The 26,628-nt window shown below is 37.3% G+C and overlaps 1 protein-coding gene across 2 annotated transcripts in view; it reads left to right on the forward strand.

Annotated features, from left to right (window-relative positions):
* ABCB11 (ATP binding cassette subfamily B member 11) overlaps positions 1-26,628 on the forward strand; it is a 113,048-nt gene that overhangs the window by 45,388 nt on the left and 41,032 nt on the right. For both annotated transcript variants that reach the window (XM_050750444.1, XM_050750445.1), the window contains 9 exons: positions 1,949-2,123; positions 8,229-8,342; positions 11,481-11,591; positions 13,733-13,858; positions 15,520-15,723; positions 17,360-17,530; positions 18,024-18,225; positions 19,080-19,149; positions 23,287-23,389. In XM_050750444.1, coding sequence (XP_050606401.1) covers positions 1,949-2,123; positions 8,229-8,342; positions 11,481-11,591; positions 13,733-13,858; positions 15,520-15,723; positions 17,360-17,530; positions 18,024-18,225; positions 19,080-19,149; positions 23,287-23,389 — 1,276 coding nt within the window. The remainder of the gene's footprint in view (positions 1-1,948; positions 2,124-8,228; positions 8,343-11,480; positions 11,592-13,732; positions 13,859-15,519; positions 15,724-17,359; positions 17,531-18,023; positions 18,226-19,079; positions 19,150-23,286; positions 23,390-26,628) is intronic.

Genomic DNA, 26,628 nt, shown 5'->3' on the forward strand with positions numbered 1-26,628 from the left:
CCACGTTCAATAAAATACTATTCAGCCTTGAAAAAGAAGAAAATACTGTTATTTGCAGCAACATGATGAACCTGGAGGACATTACGTTAAGTGAAATAATCCAGACACAGAAAAATACCCCATGATATCACTGACAGAGTTGAACTCACAGAAGCAGAGAGCAGAACAGTACCACGGGCCTTGAGGGGAAGGGGGCAGGTGAGAGGTAAGTGTTCTCACCACATACACACACACACAATATAAGTATGTGCGGTAATGCATTTGTTAATTATCTTGATTTAGCCATTCCACAATTTATACATACTTCAAACCATCATGTTGTATACCATAAATATATGTAACTTTTGTCAATTAAAAAATAATAAAGAAATGCCAGCATGATTCAAAATGCTATTTCACACATTTTTATTGAACACCTTTTTAATTAAACACGTTTTATTCAGGTACCATGCTACATGTTCTTTATAAAGTCTGATAAGATTTCAATTTAGTCAAACAGACTGGGCACGGTGGCTCACACCTGTAATCCCAGCACTTTGGAAGGCCAAGGCAGGTGGGTTGCTTGAGGCCAGGAGTTTGAGACCAGCATGGGCAACATGGCGAAACCTCATCTCTACAAAAAAATACAAAAATTAACCAGACATGGTGGTGTGCACCTGTAGTCGCAGCAACTCTGGAGGCTGAGGTGGGAGGATCACCTGATTCTGGGGAGGTTGAGGTTGCAGTGAGCTGTGATCATGCTACTGCACTCCAGCCTGGATGACAGAGTGAGACCCTGTCTCAAAAAACAAATTAGTGTTGATAAATTATAGATCACTATTCTAGAGGTTAACTCTCAATGAAAAGAAAAACCCAAATGGCCAAAATAATACTGTTGTCTAAAATGTAATTTTGTTTGTTCTTTAATTTATCTGGTATTTATTGAGTACTTACTATGTGCCATGCTTTGATTTTTATAAAATAACTACCAACTGAATAGTAAATCTTACTTTATGTGTTGTAGATTTGGTAAGATGGTGTTATTCTCAGTTGCTACCAAATCCACCAAGTAAAAAAGATTAATAGGATTTACAACCTCTTATTATCCTCTTTTCCCCACTTCTTTTGGTTTGTGGAGTGAGGTTCTTTATTTCTTGTAAAAAATTTCAGTAGCATATTTCTTCCACCATGAAAGACATTATCTTTTATTGTCAATAAAAGAGGCAGTGTAGTGTTTTAAAAATGGTCAAAACATAGGATAGACCTTTAGTTTGTGTCCTGCAAAAGGTTAAAAGTTCTCCATGAATTCAATTCTTGAGATGTAGGAAGGTGGTTTCAGAATGCCTGAGCTATATATGAGACAATGCCCATTGTTAATGGCTAGATCATAGAATTACTGAAACCTATTCCTTGCATTGGACTTCCACATAGTTTCAGTTATCCATGTCTCATGGCTGTGAACCTGACCCGTATGTCACAACACAGCATCTCAGCCACAGGGAAGATGGGTGAGTTGTAGATGAGTTGGTGCAAACACTAGTTCCAAGCCTGGGGAGCTGGAAACAAAATAGTCTGGTCTGCTTATTTGGAACCCGTTGCATTATTTTCTGATAGGGACATGTCATGTGACTCAAGGAAACACTTCAGACACAAGTAATACTAGATCTCTCTTGTTCATACATTTATGTTGAAAATTCTTTTTCTCTTGGGGCCAAGCTTACCTCACTATGCAATCCAAGCAGCAATCAGGCAGCTTTGTTAAGCATCGTCCTTTTAACATGTTTCATTGTCAGGTTAAAACAAACTTGAAAAAACTACACAAAGGTTGTTGGAGATTTTTCTTCCTAAAGTTGCTGTGTTTGGGATGATTTTATGATCATTTTGTAAAACCACTGCATCATGGCCTGTCTTAAACATTATAACTTGAGCTGTTTCTGCTGAAATTGGCTCAAATGTTTTCTCTTCACAGGTATGAGAAAAATCTTGTGTTTGCCCAGCGTTGGGGAATTAGAAAAGGGATAGTGATGGGATTCTTTACGGGATTCGTGTGGTGTCTCATCTTTCTGTGTTATGCACTGGCCTTCTGGTATGGCTCCACACTTGTCCTGGATGAAGGAGAATATACACCAGGAACCCTTGTCCAGGTACCTTGACTTATTGACCAAGACATAACATTTCCTTCTGGTATCTCAGAAAAGTCCATGGATTAGATGTTTTGTTTATTATTTTGGTGTCCTCAGGAAAAAAGCATCAATGATTTTATGGAGTCTGTCTGCGGAAACTAGTAATACCTTAACAAATTTTTTTTTTATTTCCGTAAGTTTTTTGGGAAACAGGTGGTATTTGGTTACATGAGTAAGTCCTTTAGTGGTGATTGTGAGATTTTGGTTCTCCCATCGCCCAAGCAGTATACACTGAACCCAAGTTGTAGTCTTTTATCCTTCACTGCCTTCCTATCCTTTTCCCCTGAGTCCCCAGAGTTTATTGTATCATTCTTATGCCTTTGCATCCTCATAGCTTAGCTTCCACTTATGAGTGAGAACATACACTGTTTGGTTTTCCATTCCTGAGTTACTTTACTTAGAATAACAGTCTCCAATCCCATCCAGGTTGCTGTGAATGCCATTAATTCATTCCTTTTCTGGCTGAGTAGTATTCTATCATATATACACATCTCACAGTTTCTTTATCCACTTGTTGATTGATGGGCATTTGGGCTAGTTCCACAGTTTTGCAATTGTAAATTGTGCTGCTATAAACATGTGTGTGCAAGTATCTCTTTTATATAATGACTTCTATTCCTCTGGGTAGATACCCAGGAGTGGGATTGCTGGATCAAATGGTAGTTCTATATTCAGTTATTTAAGGAATTTCCATACTGTTTTCCAAAGTTGTTGTACTAGTTTACATTCCCACCAGCAGTGTAGAGGTGTTCCTTTTCACCGCATCCATGCCAACATCTATTATGTTTGATATTTTTAGTATAGCCATTCTTGCAAGAGACATTGTGGTTTTGATTTGCATTTCCCTGATCATTAGTAATGTTGAGCATTTTTTTCATATGTTTGTTAGCCAGTTGTATATCTTCTTCTGAGAATTGTCTATTCATGTCCTTAGCCCACTTTTTGAGTTTGTTGTAGATTCTGGATATTAGTCCTTTGTCAGATGTGTAGATTGTGAAGATTTTCTCGCATCATGTGGGTTGTGTGTTTACTCGCTGACTGTTCTTTATGCTGTGAAGAAGCTCTTTAGTTTAAGTCTCACCTATTTATCTTTGTTTTATTGCATTTGCTTTTGGGTTCTTGGTCATGAAATCTTTGCCTAAGCCAAAGTCTAGAAGGGTTTTTCCAATGTTATCTTCTAGAAATTTTATAGAGAAACAAGTAATACTTATACATTTTATAGTAAAGAGATGCTAAACATTTGAATTGATGAAACCCACAATTTAATAATTTCAGATTAACTGAAGACTTTATAGCTATGAAATGATTTTCTGAGTCCAAAAGCAAATATACCATGAAAATGGAAAGTCAGTGATCTCTCAGCTAAAAATTAACAGCTCATATAACTGAGCTTTATGACAGTCCAAGATACGTACTAATAAAGGTATTTGTGAAACATAATGAGTTACTAAAATGCCAGGTCAATAACATCCTTAACTGAACAGGTATTACAAATGTACTTTATTGCTCACTTGTGCTAAAGTAGCTAATGCCTTTAATTTTCATTGTCCTTCCAGTTATTCATTCAATAAGTAATTATTCAGCATCTACTATGTGCCAGACACTTAGAAAATGCAGGGGATTCAACAGTGAGCAACAGAAATGTGGGGTTTTCTTTTTTGCCTTGATGGAATTTACAGTTTAATGGAGAAGACAAGCAGTAAATAAGTAACCATGTAAATGAATACAGACAAATAGAGACGTGCTACAGAGGACAGAGAACCTTGACAGTGAATAGCAGGATAACCAGGTGTGACTGGGGTCAAGGAAGCCTTCTTATCCTGCTCCCTCTCCCAAGGCCTTTCCTCCTTAGCTTATGGTTCTCTCTTGTTGCAGTTGGACTCTGATCATTGTTTGAATTCTCAGCTAAATGTCACTTTCCCAGTCAGGCCTTTTACGCTCACCCATTTTTTATTCTCTTTTGTGATTTGCTGTACTTTTTTTTCAAAGCACTTGTGTGACATTGAATATTTGCATTTATTTACACTTGTGCCCATCCCTTTCCACCCTCAGACAGTAAGATCTATGAGGTCAGGGAAACAAAAAATGAAATATTTGTTTCATTTGGCCTGCAAGTAGTTGATGAGTAGTTTTATATCAAATTCTTAAGTAAAATTTTTTAGCTCCAGATTCTGGGTAGAGCAAACAATGAAAAATATCAAAACCTTGTAAACCAGAAATTTGCTAGTTGAAAGCTTAAAATTCATAATCTACTGCTTTAGGATAAATACATTGCCTGGGAAAATTGAGTAGGATTTTGATTTGCAAATGGAAGTGATTATCAGAGGTCAAACCATAATCATTCCAAGCCACGGACTTTATTTCATTAAACATGATAATACACAAAGAACAACCTTTTCAATTCAGTTTATCTTTGCAACATGAATGGCTGACATTTTTTGAACTTTGTTAAAGGAAATAAATACGATAATACAGGTTCATGTGTTTTGTAAACTTTAAAGAGATAGTATGGATGGGAAGTGTTACCAATTTTATAATTTAACCACTTCTTAACAACTTAGGTACATTTTTTGCAGATTGGAAAAGCCAATGAAGTATTGCAGGTCCAAATTGTAACTATAGTCCCTTGTCTTTATTAATCCAATTCCTCCTAAGAACTTTGACATTTACCAAACCAGAGATATCAGTAGTTGGCCTTAGTCCTAGCTGCTTATATATAGTTACTATGCAAGAAGACAAGCATTGAGAACGCTTATTTTTCCCTTTTTCCATGCCTACAAGGAGAGGATAGAGGTACACAATAATAATGGTTCAGAGGGAAAAGTGAATTGGTAAATTGAAAATCAAATAATACACAATTCCAACTGGAAGCACTTGAATAAAAAGCCCTTTGGTAACCGTCTGTAGTAGGAATCCAATTTTATGGCTCTCATCTTTAAATTTTCTGCCCATTGTACAGTGAGCTACTTTAACTTTTGTAAATAATTTATTCTTTCAACTGATATTTCTTGAGTCCTTGCTATGTGCAGGCATGGCATACTATGGGTCTCTAACATTTTAATCACTAATTATTAACCTGTTACTCCCAACATCTTTCTGTAAGCGTCTGCTTATATCTTAAGAGAAAATTTCCTTTGGGAAGATGAAATGCATTCTTTAACACTATACTCCTTGTTCTCTCTCTCTCTCTCTCTCTCTCTCTGTGTGTGTGTGTGTGTGTCTCTCTCTCTCTCTCTCTCTCTCTCTCTCTCTCTCTTTCAGTGAGGTCTTGGCCAAACTTCTGAGCAGCAAACTATGAAGGCTGAGTGTGCATGGGCTGAGTTGAGTGTTTTAATCCACAAAACTAATTAACGATTTGATTAATCTAGTACATTTTGTGATGCACAAAATCATCACTGGCTGCATGGTAGTTGGGCATAAATAGTAAGTAGTTCACATAAGTGACTATAATTAGTATCACTTGTACACAGAGAAAAAATACACTCTGTAGTCTGGTAGGGAAAGACAAAGAGGACCTGAATGGTGCAGAAGGTTGTTCTTTCATGACCCTCTTGAGTTTTAGAATTCATTAATAAAAATAATCACATAATGGAGAGTGACATTCATTCAGTATATATAAAGTGTCAAGCACTGAGTGATGTATTATGTAACAAAATTACTGCATGAAATGCTCTCAATCTCATTCTGTAATTGGTGTCATTATACTACCACTTAAAAATGAAATTGAGGCCATGAGGTCAAGAAATATGTGCCAAGTGACATTAAGAGGGATTTGAACTCAGGTCTCCCTGACTTTGGCGCCTACCTATTAACCACTGTTTTCCTGCCTCTGACTCTGTCTTCCCAGGGGCCACGGACCCGTTTTTCTCCAGCACACCCATAGCTTGATTGTTCCACAGCAGTCTCTCTTCCCATCTCTCTGTCTACACTACTTCTGCTGTTCACAGGGCTAAAGAATATGATGTTCAGAGTGACAGGTGATGGCTTATTGGGATGTTGCTAGCTACTGTGATGGTTTGGGAATGTGCTTTTGTCCCGTCTCACTCACTCCTCCCCCTCCAGAGAGCCATTCAAAGACTTGGACCCCAAACTTCAATTTAGGCCTCCAGTCAGCCAGGAGTCAGCAAACTATGGCTAACAGGCCAAATCCAGCTCACCGCCTGTTTTTATAAATAACATTTTACTGGGACAGAGCCACAGTCATTTATTTACATATGTCTGTGGCTGCTTTTATACTACATGGCAGAGTTGAGTAATTACTTCAGAGCCCATATGACCTGAAAAGCCTAAAACACTTATTTGGCCCTTTTGCAGAAAATGTTTGCTGGCCCTGGATCTAGGGCAAATGGAAGGTTTCTTTGCTGAGGTAGGAAAACCTCTGATGCGTGTGGTCTTAAACTAAATTAGACCATAAGAAGTGTTCTGTCTGTCCCTTTACCACCTCCTAAGTGTGGGACCTCAGTACTTTCTTCACTGTCAGCATCATCATCACCAACATCGTTACTACCATTGAAGTGACTAGCACTGGATTAATCATCCTTACACACATTATCTCATTTGATCCTTGTAATAATCCTATGAAATATATGCTATCATTATCCCTGTGTTGCAGATGAAGAAATGGGGGCTTGAAAGATTACATTATCTGCCTATGGGAGGAATCACATGCCATAATTGAGGAAAAGGAGATGAAGAGATAATTTTTGTGCCTATGCATAGGCTAGGACTCTAGGGAGAAAGCGTGAGTGGGCTAACCCACCACCCACGCAGGGCAACCCTGGCCCTGTTAATCATCCTAATGTGTGAATGAAGAGGTTACTGAAGAGGGAGAGACATGGCTGAGAGGCTCTGAGACTTTCCATGGTTCAGCCACTCCAGCCACAAGGAAGAAAGAGAAGCAGGAGAGACTCGGGCAATTTGCCCCAGTGTGATAGAACAAATGAGAGGGGTCTGGCCTATGGAAACCATCACAGACCAGGATCATTTGATTACCTGAAAAAGACTACATTCATGCAGGGCCACTCTTTGGCTTGGCAGCAGACTGTAGCCAATGAAACATCCTCTATGCGAGTCACAAGAATAGGACCATTCTTTGGCTGACAGGGTAGAGAGGAGACTGGTATTCCTTCTGGAGGCCAACTTGAGGATTTGCCTCATTGCCTCTTCCTCACCTTTATAAACAGTGCTGATATAAATAAAACAGAGTGCTATTTGGTAGGAACATCTGGGCATGATCAGGTAGCCTTCCCCTAAGGTAATGAGATGACTGCATTGGTAAGTCAAAGAACAGCTGCCCCAAGTCTGCACAGGAACCTGATCACTCCTCCTGCATGTAGCCAGCAACAGGTGAGTCTGGGAGCTAGGTAGAATGGTAGTCAAAAGCCTGGATTCAAATTCTGCTCTACTACTTATGACGTGTTGTAACCTAATGCAAATTAGGAGCCTCCGTACCTGTCTGTTCACTCTTCTGTTGTAAGGATAAAATGAAATAATACAGATAGAACACTTAGAAACATACCTGTTATTATTGTTATTATTGCTGTTATTCACAGTAGTTGCAGTAGTTACCCCAGTGACTACTATAATAGCAGCATTAGTATAGCGGTAACAGCAGTAGCAGGTTGGTTTTGCATGTAGCAGCCTCTAGAATAGTCAGGCTGATCTTAGTGTCTGTATTGTTTTTGGCAACCCTTTAACCAGAAAATCACTATAAGGTTGATTATATAATGAATTCAATGATCAAATCACTATTCAAGTCCACTTTGGGTCTACATGCTACCTTGCTTAGACTTCTTACTCATTTCAAAACAGTTCTACTTTGTAGAAGAGTAATATTCAGTAAAAAATAAAGTGGTCTTCTAAATCATAACAGTGGAAAAATTGGAGATGCTTTACAGAACAAAAACTATTTTGGGTATTTCCAAACAGCCAAAGAGCTAGCTTTCGAACCCACAGAAGAGAATTTCTGATAACTCTCTGAGTTAACATGGATGACCCAAATGATAGTAATTACTATTTATACATTAACAAAAACACATGAAAAATCTCTCTCTCTCTTCATTTCAGATTTTCCTCAGTGTCATAGTAGGAGCTTTAAATCTTGGCAATGCCTCGCCTTGTTTGGAAGCCTTTGCAACTGGACGTGCAGCAGCCACCAGCATTTTTGAGACAATAGACAGGGTATGTAAAAGCCAAAAGTGAAGTCCATTAACGGTTGGGGGCTGGGGAGAGGGCACCCATTAAGAATTTACCTTAATGTTAAAAATAGAAGCTATCACAAGGCCCTTAATTCAGCAACACTTATTACATTAAATGCTATCATGTGCTGGTGCCAATTCTTTTTTTTTTTTTGAGATGGAATTTCGCTCTTGTTGCCCAGGCTGGAGTGCAGTGGCACAATCTCCGCTCACTGCAACCTCCGCCTCCTGGGTTCAAGCGATTCTCCTGCCTCAAGGGAGTGAATGCAACAAGAGAACAAGTAAGAACACTGTTCTTTACTCATGCTGGGAGAGGACAGGCAGTAAAGAAGTATGCACATTCAAAGATAAGACAATAGCAGAGAGTGGTAAGTAAAGGAAGGAAATGAAATAGGGCAATGTGACAGCGATTGGGGTGGGAGAAGGAGTCTTTAAATTGGTTGGTGGTGACAGCCAATGCTATCTCTGAGGAGGCAGCATTTGAGCAGAGAACTGAAGAGTCAGCCATGCAAAGGGGGATTCGAGGGGGTGGGGTACGGGAAGTAAGAACAGGGAGGGCATTCATGGAAGAGAGGCCCCCAGGTTGGGAAAGGTTGCTGATTTAAAGAAGCTGAAACAAGCCCAGTGCAACTGAATAGAGTGAACAAGGGGCAGAGGCTGGAGGCATGGGAAGGGCCATACCATGCAGGACTTCAAGGCCATGTCCATAAAATTCGCTTATCTGGCAAAAAGGGATTTTATTGGTTAGTCTATAGAAGCACACTGGAGGCCAAGCTAGGGAGTCAAAATCCAAGAACGCGCCAGGCATGGTGGCTCTTGCCTGTAATCCCAATACTTTGGGAGGCCAAGGTTTGCGGGTCGCCTGAGCCCAGGAGTTCAAGACCAGCCTGGGAAACATGGTGAAAACCTGTCTCTACTAAGAACACAAAAATTAGCCAGCCACAGTGGCATGTGCCCGTAGTCCCAGCTATTTAAGAGGTTAAGGTGGGAGGATTACCTGAGCCCAGGGTGGCTGAGGCTACAGTGAGCCATGATTGCGCCACTGCACTCCAGCCTGGGCAACAGAGTGAGAACCTGTCTCAAAAAACAAACAAACAGAAAGCCAAGAACAGAAGGGGAAGTTGGTAATTTGTTGTTCTTTCTCTCTTAAAAAAAAAAAAAAAAAAAAAAAAAAAAAAAAAAAAAAAAAAGCCCTGAGCTGAGTCCAAAGCAAGCCCAGGAAATCCAGAGGTGATTTGTGGGTTCACTGAACCTGTTTGGTTCCCTGTCCCCTGTTTGATACTTTTTCGCCAAACAGTGAAGTTGTAACCTACTAAGGAACTGACTCATTGCTTTATCTGTTTTTATAATTTGGGGTTTCATATACAAAGAGATTGTTGAAAACCACATAAAAATGTTCATGGTGGCTCACACCTGTAATCCCAGCACTTTGGGAGGCCAAGTCAGGAGGATGGCTTGAGTCCAGGAGTTTGAGACAAGCCTGGGCAACCCTGTCTCTACAAAAAATTTTAAAAGTAGCTGGGTGTCATGGCACATGCCTATAGTCCCAACTAGTCAGGAGGTTGACATGGCAGGATGGCCTAAGCCCAGGAATTTGAAGATGCAGTGAGCTATGATCACACCACTGCATTCTGGCCTGGGTGACAGAATGAAACCCTGTCTCTGAAAAAGAAAAAAAGTTGATGTCAATGTATTCAAATTCTACCTCTTTCTTAAGGTTGTTATATGCTCAAATAAGATGATGACTCTAAAAGTGCCCTGAAACTAAAAAATTAAGGCATTTAAAAATTGTTATCTTTATTAGCAACCCAATAAGAAGGCAGATTACATTATACTCCTAAATAGAGCTAAAGTGACTGATATGGTTTGGCTTTATGTCCCCACCCGAATCTTCTCTGGAACTGTAATCCCCATGTGTCGAGGGACAGACCTGGTGGGAAGTCATTGGATCATAAGAGCATTTTCCCCCACGCTGTTCTTGTGATAGTGAGGGAGTTCTCATGAGATCTGACGGTTTAAAAGTGGCAGTTTCCCCTACGTGCTTTGTCTCCTGCCACCATGTAATACGTGCTTTGCTTCCCCTTTGCCTTCAACTGTGGTTGTAAGTTTCCTGAGGCCTCCCCAGCCATTTGGAACTGTGAATCAATTAAAACTCTTTTCTTTCTAAATTACCCAGTCTCAGGTATTCTTTATAGCGGTGTGAAAATGGACTAATACAGTGATGAATTTCCGTCACTAGTTATGGACAAGGGAAGAAGATGATGCTGGAGTGTTCTGGTAGCAGGAGGAGGCCCTCACTTTGCTCTGATTAACCAGAGTGGTTAAATTCTAGATTGGGCTTGTTGCTTAGCAACAGAGGTGAAATTCAGGACAAGAATTGAAAGTTGGTAGCATTTGAAGACATCGTTTAGGAACACTCAGTTTTAATCATCATCTACCATGGATACTCAAAAGAATACCCTTGGACCCCAGATTGGTTGATTAGTTGCATGGTCCTAGAAACTTAATCTCTCTTCAATTTCTCTGCTTCTTCAACTGAAAAATGGGCATATCACCTGTCTAGTTTGGTCATGGTGACAATTATGTAAATAAAAGTATGAAAACACCTTGTACATTGCCTCCTGTATTATCTTAATAATATAGTAATATAAAATATATTATAATATTGTTAACATATACATTTATAATATTAATACAACATTAATACAATATAATATGTATTATTATATAATAGTACACATATAATATCTCAGTAATAAGTCAATAAATAATAGCAATTAAATTAATTAAATATGTATTATGTTAATATATAATATCTCAATAAGTAGTGATTATTCTCACTATTATTAATAAATGTTTAATGTATAAATATCTTTGGCATATCTCTGCAATGTTTTATCTGGTTGTTGCTCTAAGTAAATTCAAATTAAGATACATGCAAACTAAGAGGCACAATAAATATATACATCTTCATTTGAATTTACTCATAAAGCAGAGCAACAACCAGATAAAACATTGCAGAGATATGCCAAAGATGTTTCTTAGTTTGAATTTACAATTTGAATTGAGTTGTGCATCTTAGTTTGAATTTACACTGTGTCCTTTTTGTATTTCACTCCAGAAACCCATCATTGACTGCATGTCAGAAGATGGTTACAAGTTGGATCGAATCAAGGGTGACATTGAATTCCATAATGTGACCTTCCACTATCCTTCCAGACCAGAGGTCAAGGTGAGTGCTGGTCTTTTCCCCAGAACAATAGATGTTTTCTTCTTTGATGATTTATTTGCATAACCACAAATTGCTCATTTTCTGAAGCCTGACTCAGTTCCTAGGAATAGGGAATAGAGGTGTATTTCTCTGGAAGTATCCTCCAGTGTTGGCTCATCTCAGGCAACACACCACATTCCTTTGTGATAACCATAATGTGCAAATCCCCTGGTTGGGACACAGTCTGGCAGCACATTCAGGCTAAAAGAACCATAGGACACTCTGTTGAAATGAGTGGCAGGTCCTGTCTTTCTATGCATGTGCTAGATAAATGACAAGGCAGTTAGAACAATCAAGAAGCACAGGTTCCTCCCAACCTTCGTAGAGACTGCAGAAAGTGGAGGACACTGAGTATACGGTGTGAAGAGGGAAAGGAAAGCTGCCATTATGTAGGTTTTTACTTCCCATCTGTAAATTCACTAGGGCCACTGCATCAGCCTTTATAGGAAGGTATCCTTGTGATATTATGCTCTCGTGTCTTGTTCAGGGCACATGGTGAAAAAAAATTAATTTCCTACCTTTAAATTATCTTCAAAGGCAATTTACTCTACAGGAAAATTAGGATCTACTACCCCTGAATAAATTGGCTTTGAAATTAGACTTATTCCTCATTTTCAACAGAGTATCTCTAGCTACTCTCTCTTAATAATATTTCTGTTATCTGCACAGAACTAAATCCCATTTTGTTAGCATAACTTCACTCTGACACTACATACCTATCATATATATATATATATATAATTCTCTCTTTTAATATATGAATATATACAGAAAGAAGGTAAACATATACATAAAATGCAGGTCAATATTTATATAATATTTATAGTATATAATACATAAATATATGATATGTAAATATATATTTACCTATGTTTTATATTTATATATACATACCTACATTATCGGTATGTAGGTAAATATAAATATATCTATAAATATATATGACAAATGTACAAATATAGGTGTATATCTCTATTTACCTACATTATATACGTAAATATATAAAACATAAGTAAATATATATTCTGATTCCATACTTAAAGTATATTTTTATTATCTATTACATATCTACCTAAACATCAAATGTTATAATGTGTGTAAAGGTGCTTTGTAAGCTATAAATTACAAAGTAGTACACACTCAGTAAATATTTTTGAATGGATAGCTAAAACTTATATTAAGTTGGTGGAAAGTAATTATGGTTTTTGCCATTACTTTTAATAGCAAAATAAAATCTCCTTACTTAAACCTATATGTATTTATTCATAGTACAAGTATGTTTTTAACCCTCTGTGTGCCAGATTGTACTGGCCTGTAATAATAAACAACCACATTTGATGCCTGCTTGCCCTGGGAGCTTACAGTCCAATACAGACTAATAAGTGAAAATGTATTTGCAAGTTTGACTCCCAGTGTGAAATGAAAGGTGTGAGATTTTGTGACACAGAGGACCCCAAGCCACACTTTCCATAATCAGTACAAAAATCACCTCTTAATTGGTGAAAATATTTGACGGATAGTTATGAATTAGCTTCTCATTCTTTTCTCGCAAGACCTACTAGCCAGCATTCAGTCTCTACCTAGCAAACACACTCTGACTATTTATTAAGTAAGTTTATTCAAATGGTATGTTCATACACCATACACAGGAAGGGTAGCTTAAAATCTGCAAATTATCTTACTGTTAATCCATGATCAGTAAATTAGTACTATATTTCTAACTTAATGGTTTTTTTTCTTTAACTAATTGGCATAGTCTCCTTATCCTAGTATGTCAGGAATATTTTAAATTAGATTTTGGAACATAATTTTGAAAGTTAACATGTCTTTTTTACTTCACCTGTGTTAATGTACATCATTTCTTTTCTTGGTCATGGCTCTCAGTGAAATAATTAAGTAATGTGCTAAATGCCAAAACCTCACCCTTGCCAATGTTTTCTTTTGCTGGTTATTGATGGATATCAGTGGACATTGCTTTGGGGGCATACGTAAACACACACGCAGACACCGAGTATCCACAAAAAGCATCTGCACTTGTAGCCCAAATGTTTGATTTGGTAAACAGTGACAATCTGAACTTTGCTCTTTTCTTTCTTCTCCAGATTCTAAATAACCTCAACATGGTCATTAAACCAGGGGAAATGACAGCTCTGGTAGGACCCAGTGGAGCTGGAAAAAGTACAGCACTGCAGCTCATTCAGCGACTCTATGATCCCTGTGAAGGAATGGTGAGTGTCTTCCAGAAACTCCTCAATACATGGGACAGTAAAGGGCAAATGGCAGCATATTGATCAAACAGAAGGGCGTGGCATACATTGAGACTGTGCTGGCATGCATAGTTAATGATTTGTTACTGAATTGATGGGACACGCTCCCTACATGGTACCAGTGTTCAATGAATAACCAGTCAATTCCATTCACTGTGTAATGTAACTGAATGTGCAGATACAGTCAGGTGTGGCATAACAACATTTCAATCAGTGATGGATTTCATATATGATGGTGGTTCCATAAGATTATGATGGACCATATATGGAAATCTGACATATGTCACTTCATGGCATTGCAGATCAAGTTAAGAGAAATGATTGATTTTAGTAATGGTGCTAGGACATTTGGAAATATATATATATACACCATCTAAATTTGTGTAACTACACTGTGATGTTCGCCAATGATGAAACCGCCTGAGGACTCATTTCTCAGAATGTATCCCCATCGCTTGACTATAAATAACTGTACATTTAAAATGCTATTGATGCCTCTTCAGTGAACTATCTATTCCACTTTTTTCTTTGTATTATAACAAAAATGTTATTGTGTCCTTAAGTTCTCCAAACACTAAACATAGGAACAATAACAGGACTTGAAATTAAGAGATAGCCGTCCTAAGAAACTAAGAAAAATGAGTATTAGTAATTGCCATTTATTTATCACATATTACGTGTCAGATACTTTATTAAAATAATTACTTATTGTCACAATGACCCCCAAAGGTACATAGGCCCATTTGACAAACAAGGAAGCAGAGAGTCAGAGAGATGGAGACTTGTCTAGGGTCATTCAGCATGTAAATGACCAAGTCAGGATTGAATCCAGGTGTGTTTGGTTCCAAAGCCCATGCTCTTTTCACTCTGTCTCAAAATCATTCTTGTCAGCATCTCCTTGATGCCTTGAGACAGAATCGTTTAACTGTGTATTTAATGGCTTCAACAAAATGAGTTCTCTATCATGCATATAATATTACACAGGCATGGCAAATATAAGAGAGTTTTCGTTTTTCACAGACATCTCATCTCTGATTGAGTAGTCTTCACTACATACTACCATAACTGCACTCTGAATATATAGAAATCATAGTTTCTTGATGTAAGATTTTTACATTTTTACTAATAGTGATTTTTATTTGCTCCCACTGATAGTTTCACTTGCTTTTTAACAGCAAACTGTTATTTGATGAATCTGGCCAGAAATAAGACTTACTATAATCCATATATACAAGATAGGGATCATTGTTTATTTTTACTGTATCTTTTGAGTCCATTTTCATCAAAACTCAAAAGATATAAAAATATTTAAAATATAGTGAATAACTGACTCTACCCTTTACTGGAATTAAAAATTTGTCCATTCCTGGGCCAGTCGTGTTAAATTAACTGACCTTTATTTACATCATTTATGTTTCTACAATGAATTGTTCTGCAGCTATACTTGATTTCAATTATATATTATCATCCTTACATAAAGAACCACATTTCAAGAGGAATTGTTTCCATTAGAATCTTATTGGCCTCTATTTTTTCTGCCCATTGGTCAAGTATGACATAATATTATGATTCAGAACCCTGAAAGGTTCCAAAAGTTGTGATGTTGTGCCCATGCTCTCTAGGTGACCGTGGATGGCCATGACATTCGCTCTCTTAACATTCAGTGGCTTAGAGATCAGATTGGGATCGTGGAGCAAGAGCCAGTTCTGTTTTCTACCACCATTGCAGAAAATATTCGCTACGGCAGAGAAGATGCAACAATGGAAGACATAGTCCAAGCTGCCAAGGAGGCCAATGCCTACAACTTCATCATGGACCTGCCACAGGTACCCTAGCCGTACATTCCTGGGAGAAACCAAGATGTCATAGAAGGAAAAAGAGTAGCACAATTATACACATTTCTTTTCATATGATTCCCAAGTAATTAAATTCTTAAGCCATGTTTTAGCTTCATGTCTGAAAAAGTACCATGAGTTTTTCCTTTCATCTGAAAATACACTGTTTATATGTTCAAATCTATCAAAAAAGGAAGTTTTCTTTTGAAAAGCTCCCTTTGTTGGTAATATATTAAACATCTACCAAAATGGGGAACTATCTTTTTTAAAACTCCTTTGACATAGATACAGTGTCCTTATTCCTTTTATTAAGCATTTGTCTAAGCAGATGCTAAACGTCATGTGGCAATAACTTGCACAATAATCTTATGATGTCTACTCTTATAATTTTCTTGTGCTTAGGCAGCTAATATTGTGTCAAAAATTATTCTTTGTCTATCTCCATTCTAAGCAACAACAACTGCAAAAGCCAACTCTTCAGCATTATACTTAAATGGATTTCGCCACCGATGGTCTGCTAAGTCAAAGAAGAGTTATTGTAAAGAGTTAACATGTGTACGGTTCTTACTACACACCAGGCACTGTTCTAAGCACTTCACATCTATTAACTCATTAAATCCTCACAACAGCCCTGTTAAGCAGCTAATATTATTATCTCCATCTACAGATGGAAAACTGAGGTTCTGAGAGGTCAAAGAGCTTGCTCAAGATTACACAGCATGTAAGTGGAAAGACAAGGTTCATACTGAGGTGGTCTGCCTTCAGAGTCAGTGATCTTGAACACTTCCCTTTCAGCCTTCTAAATTCTCTTTATGAATAGGATTGCAGCTGTGGCTATGATACAGCCTAGTAGTTGAAGAGTATAAAGCTTTAGAATCAGACTGCCTTGATACAAATCCCAGCTTCTCTATTTATAGACTTCATGAACTTTCTCAAGTTACTTTAATTCTTTGGGCCCAGTGTTTCCTTATTCATCAGTTGCAAATAGCAGCACCTGCCTCATAAGGTATCTATGAGAACTAAAAGAGATGTTATGTGTAAAAAGCTCAGCACCATGCTTTATTCACGGTAGGAGCTCAATTCGTGTTGGTTAGTAATAAGCAAGATAAGTGTCTGTCCGTTAATACCTAATTATTAGATTCCAATGTTGTGCTAGACCTGTGAGATAATCAGTAACCATCTTCTGTCAATGATAATCCTTATAAAGCTAGTTTGACCTTTTATTCATAATACAAAAACAGCCTTTGCATTATGTTTTGCTGTGTTGTCTAACAAGAGAAAAGAGACAAGGATTTGCTCTGTGCTTTAATCCTCTAAGATAGATATTTAGGACCGTGACCAATTTTTATTTTGGTTGAAAAATCTTATTTGAAGTTGAACTAAAGAGGAACATTTACATAGCCCAGTAAACCCTGGAATAAAAGCATAAATCAATTTTTTTATTTTACACATAAATATTGATTAGACAATAACCTGTCTGGGAAAGGGAAATTTCTTTCAGTGGAAGTCGCAGCAGTGAAAATTCGTGCTTGAGAAGAAAGCTATAATAGAAAGGACATTGTAGTGGATCACTGTCAGAAGCCATCAAATTCTTTTCCCTTCATGACTGGTGTCACCTTCCACCTAGCAATTTGACACCCTTGTTGGAGAAGGAGGAGGCCAGATGAGTGGCGGCCAGAAACAAAGGGTAGCCATCGCCAGAGCCCTCATCCGAAATCCCAAGATTCTGCTATTGGACATGGCCACCTCAGCTCTGGACAATGAGAGTGAAGCCATGGTGCAAGAAGCACTGAGTAAGGTTTGTGGAAGTCTCAGTCCATTTGACAGGCCCATGTGGAAATGCTTGTGCTGCTGCAGGAAAGGCAGCTCCTTGTGGGGTGGGAGGGATGGGAGTAGTTGATACTACATGGGTTCATGCATCTAGTCTCATTGTTTAGAAAATATTAGCTGACTACAATCTTCCTCACAGTTGAACAGAAGAAAGTCATAATTTGTTTCCAAAAGCTACACATGTAAAAGTTTAAATCTTGTGAAGATTAGCTTATGATATTTTTTAAATTACCTAAAAAAAAATTTTTAGCTGTTGATTAATGGCAGCAACAGGGCCAGTGTGTGTTGGGGTTTATGGCTGCAAGAAAATGTGCTGGCCTTTTCTAATGTCTGCACAGCCTGTTTAAGAATATTCCCAGGAACCAAGGATGTACCTTTCCTATGGATTCTGAAATGATCCGAAGGTCAGTGTCAGCTCTGTCTTACAGTTTTGCTTAATGGTGCACTGCACATTCTTACAGATTCAGCATGGGCATACAATTATTTCAGTGGCTCATCGCTTGTCTACGGTCAAAGCTGCAGATACTATCATTGGTTTTGAACATGGCGCTGCAGTGGAAAGAGGCACCCATGAAGAATTATTGGAAAGGAAAGGTGTTTACTTCACTCTAGTGACTTTGCAAAGTCAGGGAAATCAAGCCCTTAATGAAGAGGACATAAAGGGCAAGTGCTTTTTCCCTATACTTGTACGTTATATTAAATAGTTAATGTCTATAGTGCTTTATGGTTTTCTATGTATTTCAATGCACACTGTTCTCCCAACAACCCTGGCAGGCATTATATAGATGGTAAAGGAAACAACTGAAGCTCAGGAAGCTAAGCTATCTAATCAAGTTATAGCACTAAAACCAAGGTCTTCTAACTTTCAATTTTATCCCCTCTTTTTTTGTTGTTTAGCCTGTGCAAATGGAAGAGGCTTCCTAGAGTGTGTTCCGCACACAGTAGAAGCTTCATGCTTATTGGCTGAGTGAATTAATCAATGACAAGAAAGTGTAATACTTATTTTCAAATGTAGATAGATACTTCAGGTTCTAGTGCATGTTCTTTTTTATCAGTCTGAATTTTCAGACTTGGTGGTTACCGCAGTCTAAATTAACCAACCACTCTAAACTTTCTCTACCATTTCACTCCATTAGGTGTAACTACTATATACATTTAACATATGAGGATTATTCTGAACAGACTTTTGAAAAGTTCAGTGTTTCTATCATTTTTTTTTTGCTACTTCTGATGAACTTCTCTTAAACTTTTTATGATTTATGCTAAAAAATACCTATTTCTGTAGAGGTAACAAGCTATTGTATGGTTTAAATGACTCAGTCTTGCTGAGTATTTTGAAATTTTATGTTAGAATCTGCAGGACAAGTCCCGAGTTTTATTTATTGCCAAAAAGTTAACAGAATGTTTTGGCATTAGACATAGTAATTATATTCTAAGCAAACATAGTAAAGAATTCTACTTAGGTATGGTTCTGTTCATTATATGTACTAAAGAATTGCTCATGCTGTGTTGAGTAGGAAAAGATGCAACTGAAGATGACATGCTTGCGGGGACCTTTAGCAGAGGGAGCTACCAGGATAGTTTAAGGTAAGTTCAAGTCACAGGGCAGATTTCAAGGTTTCCAAATATTCTTAGGAGTCCTCTGTAGTCATAATCCTCAGAGAATATCTCAGGTACAACAAGGAAACTCTGAGTATACTGCCAGGTCTTGTCAAATATAAACATGCAAATGATCCTTGGTTGCTCTGTTGACATTTCTGTCACCAATTCATGGTTTTTTCTGTTTAACTTCTCATCTTATTGGGGATAAGGGTTACAATGGAGATGCTTTATGGTTAAAATGTTGTGTATTGAGCTTAGAAAGGGGACTTCTTTTTTTTTAAAAAAAATCGGTGTTTAGTGTTTCTCAGCTCCAAGCTAACTGTGGTATGAAACACTGTCTTATATGAAGGTCAAATTCATACCTTTAGCTCCATTCTTTAATCTACTGAGGGACAATTGAATTACAAACACTTCTGCTCCCAGAGTAACCCATCTGAAGTCAAATCATTCCTTAACAAGATGAAATAAGAAATGTAATTTTTTAGCATTTAAAAAGAATTTTCCTAAATAAGAGCTATTTATTTTTCTCTGGATCAATATAAAGCTGTTTACTTTCAAAATATATTTTTGGAGTATGCTATTAGTGAGGCTATACACCTTAGCCTTTCATCCTGGTTTAAGAGTTTCAATAAAACTGTTCCTCTAATGTTAAAAGTCTGTATTAAGAAGAATTCTGCCCAGGAGTGTTTGTCTATATTTATAACTGTTACTCAAGGTTTTTTTTTGTTTTGTTTTGTTTTTTTTCTTAAGTCAGAAGATTTTTAATAGGCAATGAGATGGCAGCAATCTCTCTACAATTGCCCTTTCCATTTCTAGGACATTTAATGCAAGGCTGTGCAAAGTCTCAGAGATAGGACTTGCACATTCAAGATGGATAATTATTTATTGAAAAAATCATTAAAAAGCCTTAAAATAAAACATTCAGCTAACAATTCCAAGTAGTTCAAACACAGATTTATTCATTTAAATATTCAAAGAATAGCTCACAAAAAGTAGTGTATTTATTTTCAGATGTAGATAAATACTTCAGGCCCTAGTATATCTTTTCCTTATCAATTTGAATTTTCAGACTTGGGTTTTCCTTTCTTGTTGAGAACAAGTTTATTCAAACAAATTTTAAGAAATGTTAGTTTGATTGAATTTATTGAATTTGGCAAACAACAAAGCAATAGCTTCACATTACTCTGTCATGTAAAAGGTATAAGACAATGTTATAGGCACCTGATAGTAAGTTTAGTCACGCTTTTCTGATTGGAATACTAAATTTAAATCATTGAAGTCATTATAATCACAATCCGAAAATATCAACTAACTTCTTAAACACAGAGAATGACAAGGCATCTCTTTCGGTCGGTAGGTTAAAGGTTGCAAAGTGGAGATGTTTCTTATGATCAGGCCAACAAGAAAATAAATATTTTCTTAACTCTTCAGATGAACAAAATTCTACCCATGCTAAGTAGTTTATTTGCAGTTTATTATTAGGGCTAGATAACCATTTAAATATGAACATTAATTTGACTATAATTTCTCACAAATGCTACATTTTGGTGATTAGGATGAGAAATCCAGAAATACAATGTACACACAGAAAGTAGCTATTAACCTTCTGCAGAGAAAGATTTGTATATTTGAGTATGAAAGTCTGTTAAAATATCTCCTTGTATATGCTGACAGATTTCTTTTGTCGTCGTTAAAAGATGACTAAATGAAGTGCTAATATATATCTTGTTTCTTTGGTTCCAGTTTTATCTGATGGCTAAGTTCCTTTTCAGCAATATATTTTAGATTCAAGAACAATTTAATAGAAAACAGCCACAAATTTCCTAAATAATAATGGTGAGAAAGAGTATTCCCCCAAGTTAGTTGTTTTTATTTGCAGTGAGAAGTGGTACACAGCTTCAGAGAAGGGGAGGGACAGATGTTGTCAGTTTCTCAAAAGGGATGGTGTTTCTGGTAGATGAGAGAGGTAAACCTGCCTAGCACATGCACTGCCCATGGCCTCATGACAGCCTAGGCTAGACAGCACGAATGATCTGGAGAATGGTGAAAGAGAGAGACTTAAGAAATATAAAGTAGATATCCAAGGGGTAAAGGATATAGGTCTTCCCATACTCAGAACTGGAAGGTAGTCAGTCATATGTTGATGGCCTCTCCTCCTCCACAAACTCCTACCTTGGAGTCCATTGCTGTGCGTTTGCTTTTTAGGACCTTGACCTTAAGTCTCCTCCTATCATGCACCTTGTTCTCACCTGCTGACGTAAGCCTATTCTGCATACCTTCTGAGGAAGACATCCTGACCTCTGCTACCTAACTGGGACAAATAACTTCATTGCTGTGGAGTTTCAGGCTAGGTGGGAGGGAGTCTCTGGAGGTGTCCCAGAAGCCAGTTTGGTGGCAGGAAGTAGCGTTGAGGAGTGTTTAATGCCTGGTCATAATGAGACTTGGCAAGAGTCTGAATGTGCAAGAGCAAGGAAGAGGGAGGGCTTGAGGTAATTGCATGGTGTTGAACCTGGGTGACTAAGAGGATGGCAGTGCTGTTAACATAAAATGGGAACAAATTGGAGTAACTCAGTTGATGTATTACTGCCTTCTCTAGAAGGCTGGGTGAGCATATAGTAGGCAGGCACCACCTTGGTATTTGTTTTGGTCTAATATCACTTGGATACAAAATGCTAGAGGAAGATATGTGAATGGATTCATCTACATGGCACTAAAACAGTTGATGCAGGTCTCCTTATCACTCACATCTCTCTCTTTACACCATTTACTTCAGGTGATTCTTTCTAAAACACAGTCTTCAGCATTGCCTCTTAGCCATTAAGACTGTTTACAAATGACTGAAAACCTAACCCAACCTGGCTTTACCTTTAGAGAGAAAGAATCAGCTCACATAACTAAATATTCCAAAGATGCTTTGGCTTCAGGCAAGGCTAGAGCTTCAGTGATATGTCCAAGATAGATAGCAGTTTCTCTCTCTTTCCTTCTCAGCTCTACTATTTCACCACTGGCTTCATTTTTCAGGAAACTTCTTTTTTTGAAGGTCTCAACATAATTGTCAACAACTCCCAGCATTGAATACTTTAAGGTTAACCTAGAGGAGAAGGGGGGCCTCCTTCCCAGGAGTCTGGGGGAGGGAAGAGAAGGGTGGAGCCTGAACCAATCACTTCCCATGCTTATCATGTACTCAGTATATTCAGCAAGCAAGCCTGTCCTCCCCTGTCTCCATGATTCTGTTTGTACTGTTCTCTCAATCAGAAATGCTCTTTTCTATAGTCTACAAATCACCAAATCCTACCTGAGCCATCTCATCCATGAATCTTGCCTTGGTAACACCTGCCATACATTTCTTTTTCATTTGACTTTCCATACTCTTTATTCAAACCTGCCTAATAGCACTTACTACATTCTTCTTTACATCAGGGTGTGGTACAGCCCTCTTCTATAAGATTTAAACTTTTTGAAGGAGAAATCTGTTATTGGCTAGTCTTTGTGTCTCCAACATCACCTGGCCTTGGTTTGTGTGTTGTAGATGCCCAATAAGCTTCTGTTGAATTAATGAATATATGAATGAACACATTGAGCTAAATTATATTTCAACAAGATACTCATTCATGCATCTCTAGGGGTAGTATATAGCCTGGAGAAAATCTCTTCAGAGGCCCTATTTCCTCATATCATTTGTAACCATGCTAAAGTGAACACATCAGGTATGAGAGAGAGAGATCAAGACCACAATCTAAGCCAGAAGGAAGGTAAAGGAAATGGACTGTTGCAAAGGCAGCAATTAGCAGAACCAGGGTTTAGAAAGTATTTGAGCCTTAGGTGGTTTTTTGATGAACTGGTAAGACAACTTTGCTCCGTTTCTCTTTCTCCCTCCCTGCCTGCACTCTGAATCTGGGTCCAATGCTTGCAAGATATTAGGGCCCAGAGCAATCAACCTGATTAGCTCTACCATAAGAACAGCTCTGTCAAACCTAACCTGCAGGCTCCCTTTCCTGGTTACCATGTGACCTACCAAACATTTCTATTTATTTGACATATGAGATGTAAACTTGGACACCAGTTGATCCTGCTCCAATCTGGCCACAGTCTACACTGTTTCATCTTTCTGTTTGTTTACAGAGCTTCCATCCGGCAACGCTCCAAGTCTCAGCTTTCTTACCTGGTGCACGAACCTCCATTAGCTGTTGTAGATCATAAGTCTACTTATGAAGAAGACAGAAAGGTCAGGCACCAACTGCTCCTGGGGGGAAATGGAAAAAGTCTCTCCTGGGGACTGTTGGATGCCCTTTAAGCCTGAGAATATGAATTTTCTAGGTATATACCTAGCAGTGTTTCAAGTCAGACTAAAAGACGGAACATTAAGACCTAATGAAAACTCTAAATTTTAGACAATATTTTTAGTGGAGATTAGTTAATTGATTACTTTTAAGAATACAAGGTAATGAAAACGGACTTCTAAGGGTTAATTAAGAGTCTTAGACAAACTATTCTAACAAACACAGAATGTGTGAATTATAGGTACTTAGCAAATTATTTGCTCATATGTAGAAATTCTTTTATAAAAGTTAAGAATACCTGAAAACTTTTTTCTTCTCAAATTTTAAAATTTCTTTCTTAAATTACAATAATTTTGGCAAAACTATCTTGATCAACAAAGGTATTTGAATAGGCTAGCCCTTATTACAAGTTATCAAAATATTTGAATTAATGGAGGCCAATTAGGTTTCACAGACATTTGTTGATTTCATACAATTTTATAATGGTTTTAAGATACATTTAAATTAATGCTATCAATTTTAACATAATTCAAAGTACCATAAAATTAAAGATCTAGGAGGGGAAACAACATGTATAGCAATATACAATTTCTTCCTAAGGATACAAGTGTTCTGCTCTTGTAGACATTGTCTAATTTTCACATAAAGAGCCCACCTATTCTCCTCCAAGCCTTTCTTCATTACTGCACATTATGTTTCAGCCCTGATACTCTCACATTCATTCCCCTACCACCCTTCATTAGAAAATTTTCATGGCAATTTTCTTATTGAGCCTTAATCAAAGTCATGTTGACTTATCCCCTTTCTAAATTATAAGCCTCTTAAAGTTAGTGATACATCTTATTTGTGTCTGAATCAACTTGGTCACCTAACCCAGTGCCTTGCACTTAGTAAGGCATCAGGAGATTTTAAAAACTAGAATGAAAAATTGTTCACAGTAAAATAAAACCCCAACTGCAAGACTTATCAAAGCAAATAAGTCAGAGAATTTTTAAATTACAAGCACATCCATTATGCATGATGTAATTTCAAATTGTCTTAAATAAAATTCCAACACATGAATCCACTAGGCAGTAATTACAAACATTGTTTCACAATGGACAAATTTGGAATAAAGTAGCATACTCTTTATGACCTTATGAAAATGACAAGGGAGTGATGAGGTTCTCTTTTGTTTTCAATGTATTAATATTGAATGAACAGGGGTCTCAATTTCTAACAGACGCTTTAAATAAATTCCATAGAACACGTTTTTTCAGGAGCAGCAGGATGAATCACAGTGAGAGAACACACATTTAGCAAGCATAGTTTCTTACTGCATCCTGCCACTAAAGACTCAACTGCTCTTCTAGTTCTAGAAATAGCTACTTCATTGAGTCCATGGTGCTGCCCCAAATAACTATAAGATGTATTATATAAGAACAGGAGTTTAATAGAGCTTCAGGGGAGAAAGAACCAAACACTACATTGACATTTCTATTGAACCACAGCAATACCAATCATATTTAATTTTTGCCTTTTAATTTTTTCTAGTTTCTGGGTAAATACTTGACAATAAAAGTAAAAGTAAAAGGATGGAAAGAAGGGAGGGAGGGAAGGAAAATCTGACTTTTTCATTGTTGTTTTTCAAGCTGGTAGAGGACCTAGCATAGGTGTAGGGGATCATCAGATTCCCTGGACATCTGGAGATCAGATTCCCATAGAGTTCTCTTGATGCAGGAACAATTCAGGAGGGAATTATTTAACTAAAAGGAAATCTAAATCAAATATATGGGCTAGTTTTACAGTGATTAAAATGTTTCATATTATGTTCTACTAGTCAGCATTATATATTTAGAATAGAACAATTAAACTCAATTATATGTAGACCAGCATACGTTTTAAAAGATGTGACTTTATTTTCTCTCTAGTTAAGGGAGATAGAAAGGAAGAAGAGAGAGAAAAATGATAGGGGAGCCAGTGTGATTATACTAAAGCTCCAATGGGAAAAGGTCTCATATTAATACCACTGGTTTGTACAATAATTTTATTAGTACTTCAGGTTTAAAAAATTAATGATTTTTGAAAAGAATATAATGGAAAGGGGTTAATAAAATGTGACATGAAATTTCTAATCTCAAGTAACATTATAGGGTAAAATGTTGCTCTGTTTTGGTATTTTAAAGTATTTTAATACTTAACTAAATTCCACAAGCCCAAGCATTGGTGAAATCCTTTCTGTTTCTCATGTTGATGGAAAAGACCTAACCTTACCTTCTATAGATTGGAAAATACTCTCTTATGGTGTTAAAGGTCAATTTACACAAAGGAGTTATCTCCACCTTGTGGTCTTGTGGAGTATTGACTCTAAAACTTAGAATCGTTTCCTGAGAAGTCTGTGCTTTCACCCAAGGTCTCATGGTTAGTTGGTGACAGAGATGAGACTATACCCATTTATCCTTGCTCTCCAAGCAGTACTCTTAGCTGTAAATGAGGTCAGATGTTAGTTACGATGTTGACAACATTAAGTTTAGGATTAGGGAAAGCCACAGGCTAAAGGTTTTAGTCTCTAATATTTAGGCATCTCTTTCAGTGAAACTAACAAGGCAGATTATGTATGAGATCAAGTCAGGATCAAATATTAGACACCCATAACTGCATCACAGATAACTTATAAGATAGGATTTGAGCATTGGTTAAGATAAGACAGAGATGGGACCCATAAAAATGGCTATCAGTATTAGTTCATTTGAAAAATCTCTGCTCCTTTGTCATAGTTACCACTTTTTATCATCAAATCTTAAAGTTATTATTAGGGCAGGAGACCTCTATTGAATGGATTGCAGAAATTAGTGTAACAAAGTATAGAAAGCAGGACCTAAGATTTAAGTCAGAGGTTATTTTTTCCTCTGACCTACACAGAAGATGTAAGAAAGGAAACTGAGAAAAGCCCAGTGTCTAGCATTGAACTATGAATCCATCATAGTAGATGAGCAATTTAAAATAAATCTCTTGTTGCATGTATGCAGCATGGACATAAAAATTTCATTCATTCTTTTATCCCATAAACATTGATTGTACACTATGAAGTGCCAGGTATCCCACTGGGGATGCAAAGATGAATAAGAGCTTTGTTTCTCTCCCTGCTATGCAGCTGCTGACAGGCACTTCTTTATATATAATTTTTTTTTTTTTTTTTGAGACG

The sequence above is a fragment of the Macaca thibetana genome, chromosome 12, assembly GCF_024542745.1.
Source record: "Macaca thibetana thibetana isolate TM-01 chromosome 12, ASM2454274v1, whole genome shotgun sequence".
In the NCBI taxonomy this organism is placed as follows: domain Eukaryota; kingdom Metazoa; phylum Chordata; class Mammalia; order Primates; family Cercopithecidae; genus Macaca; species Macaca thibetana.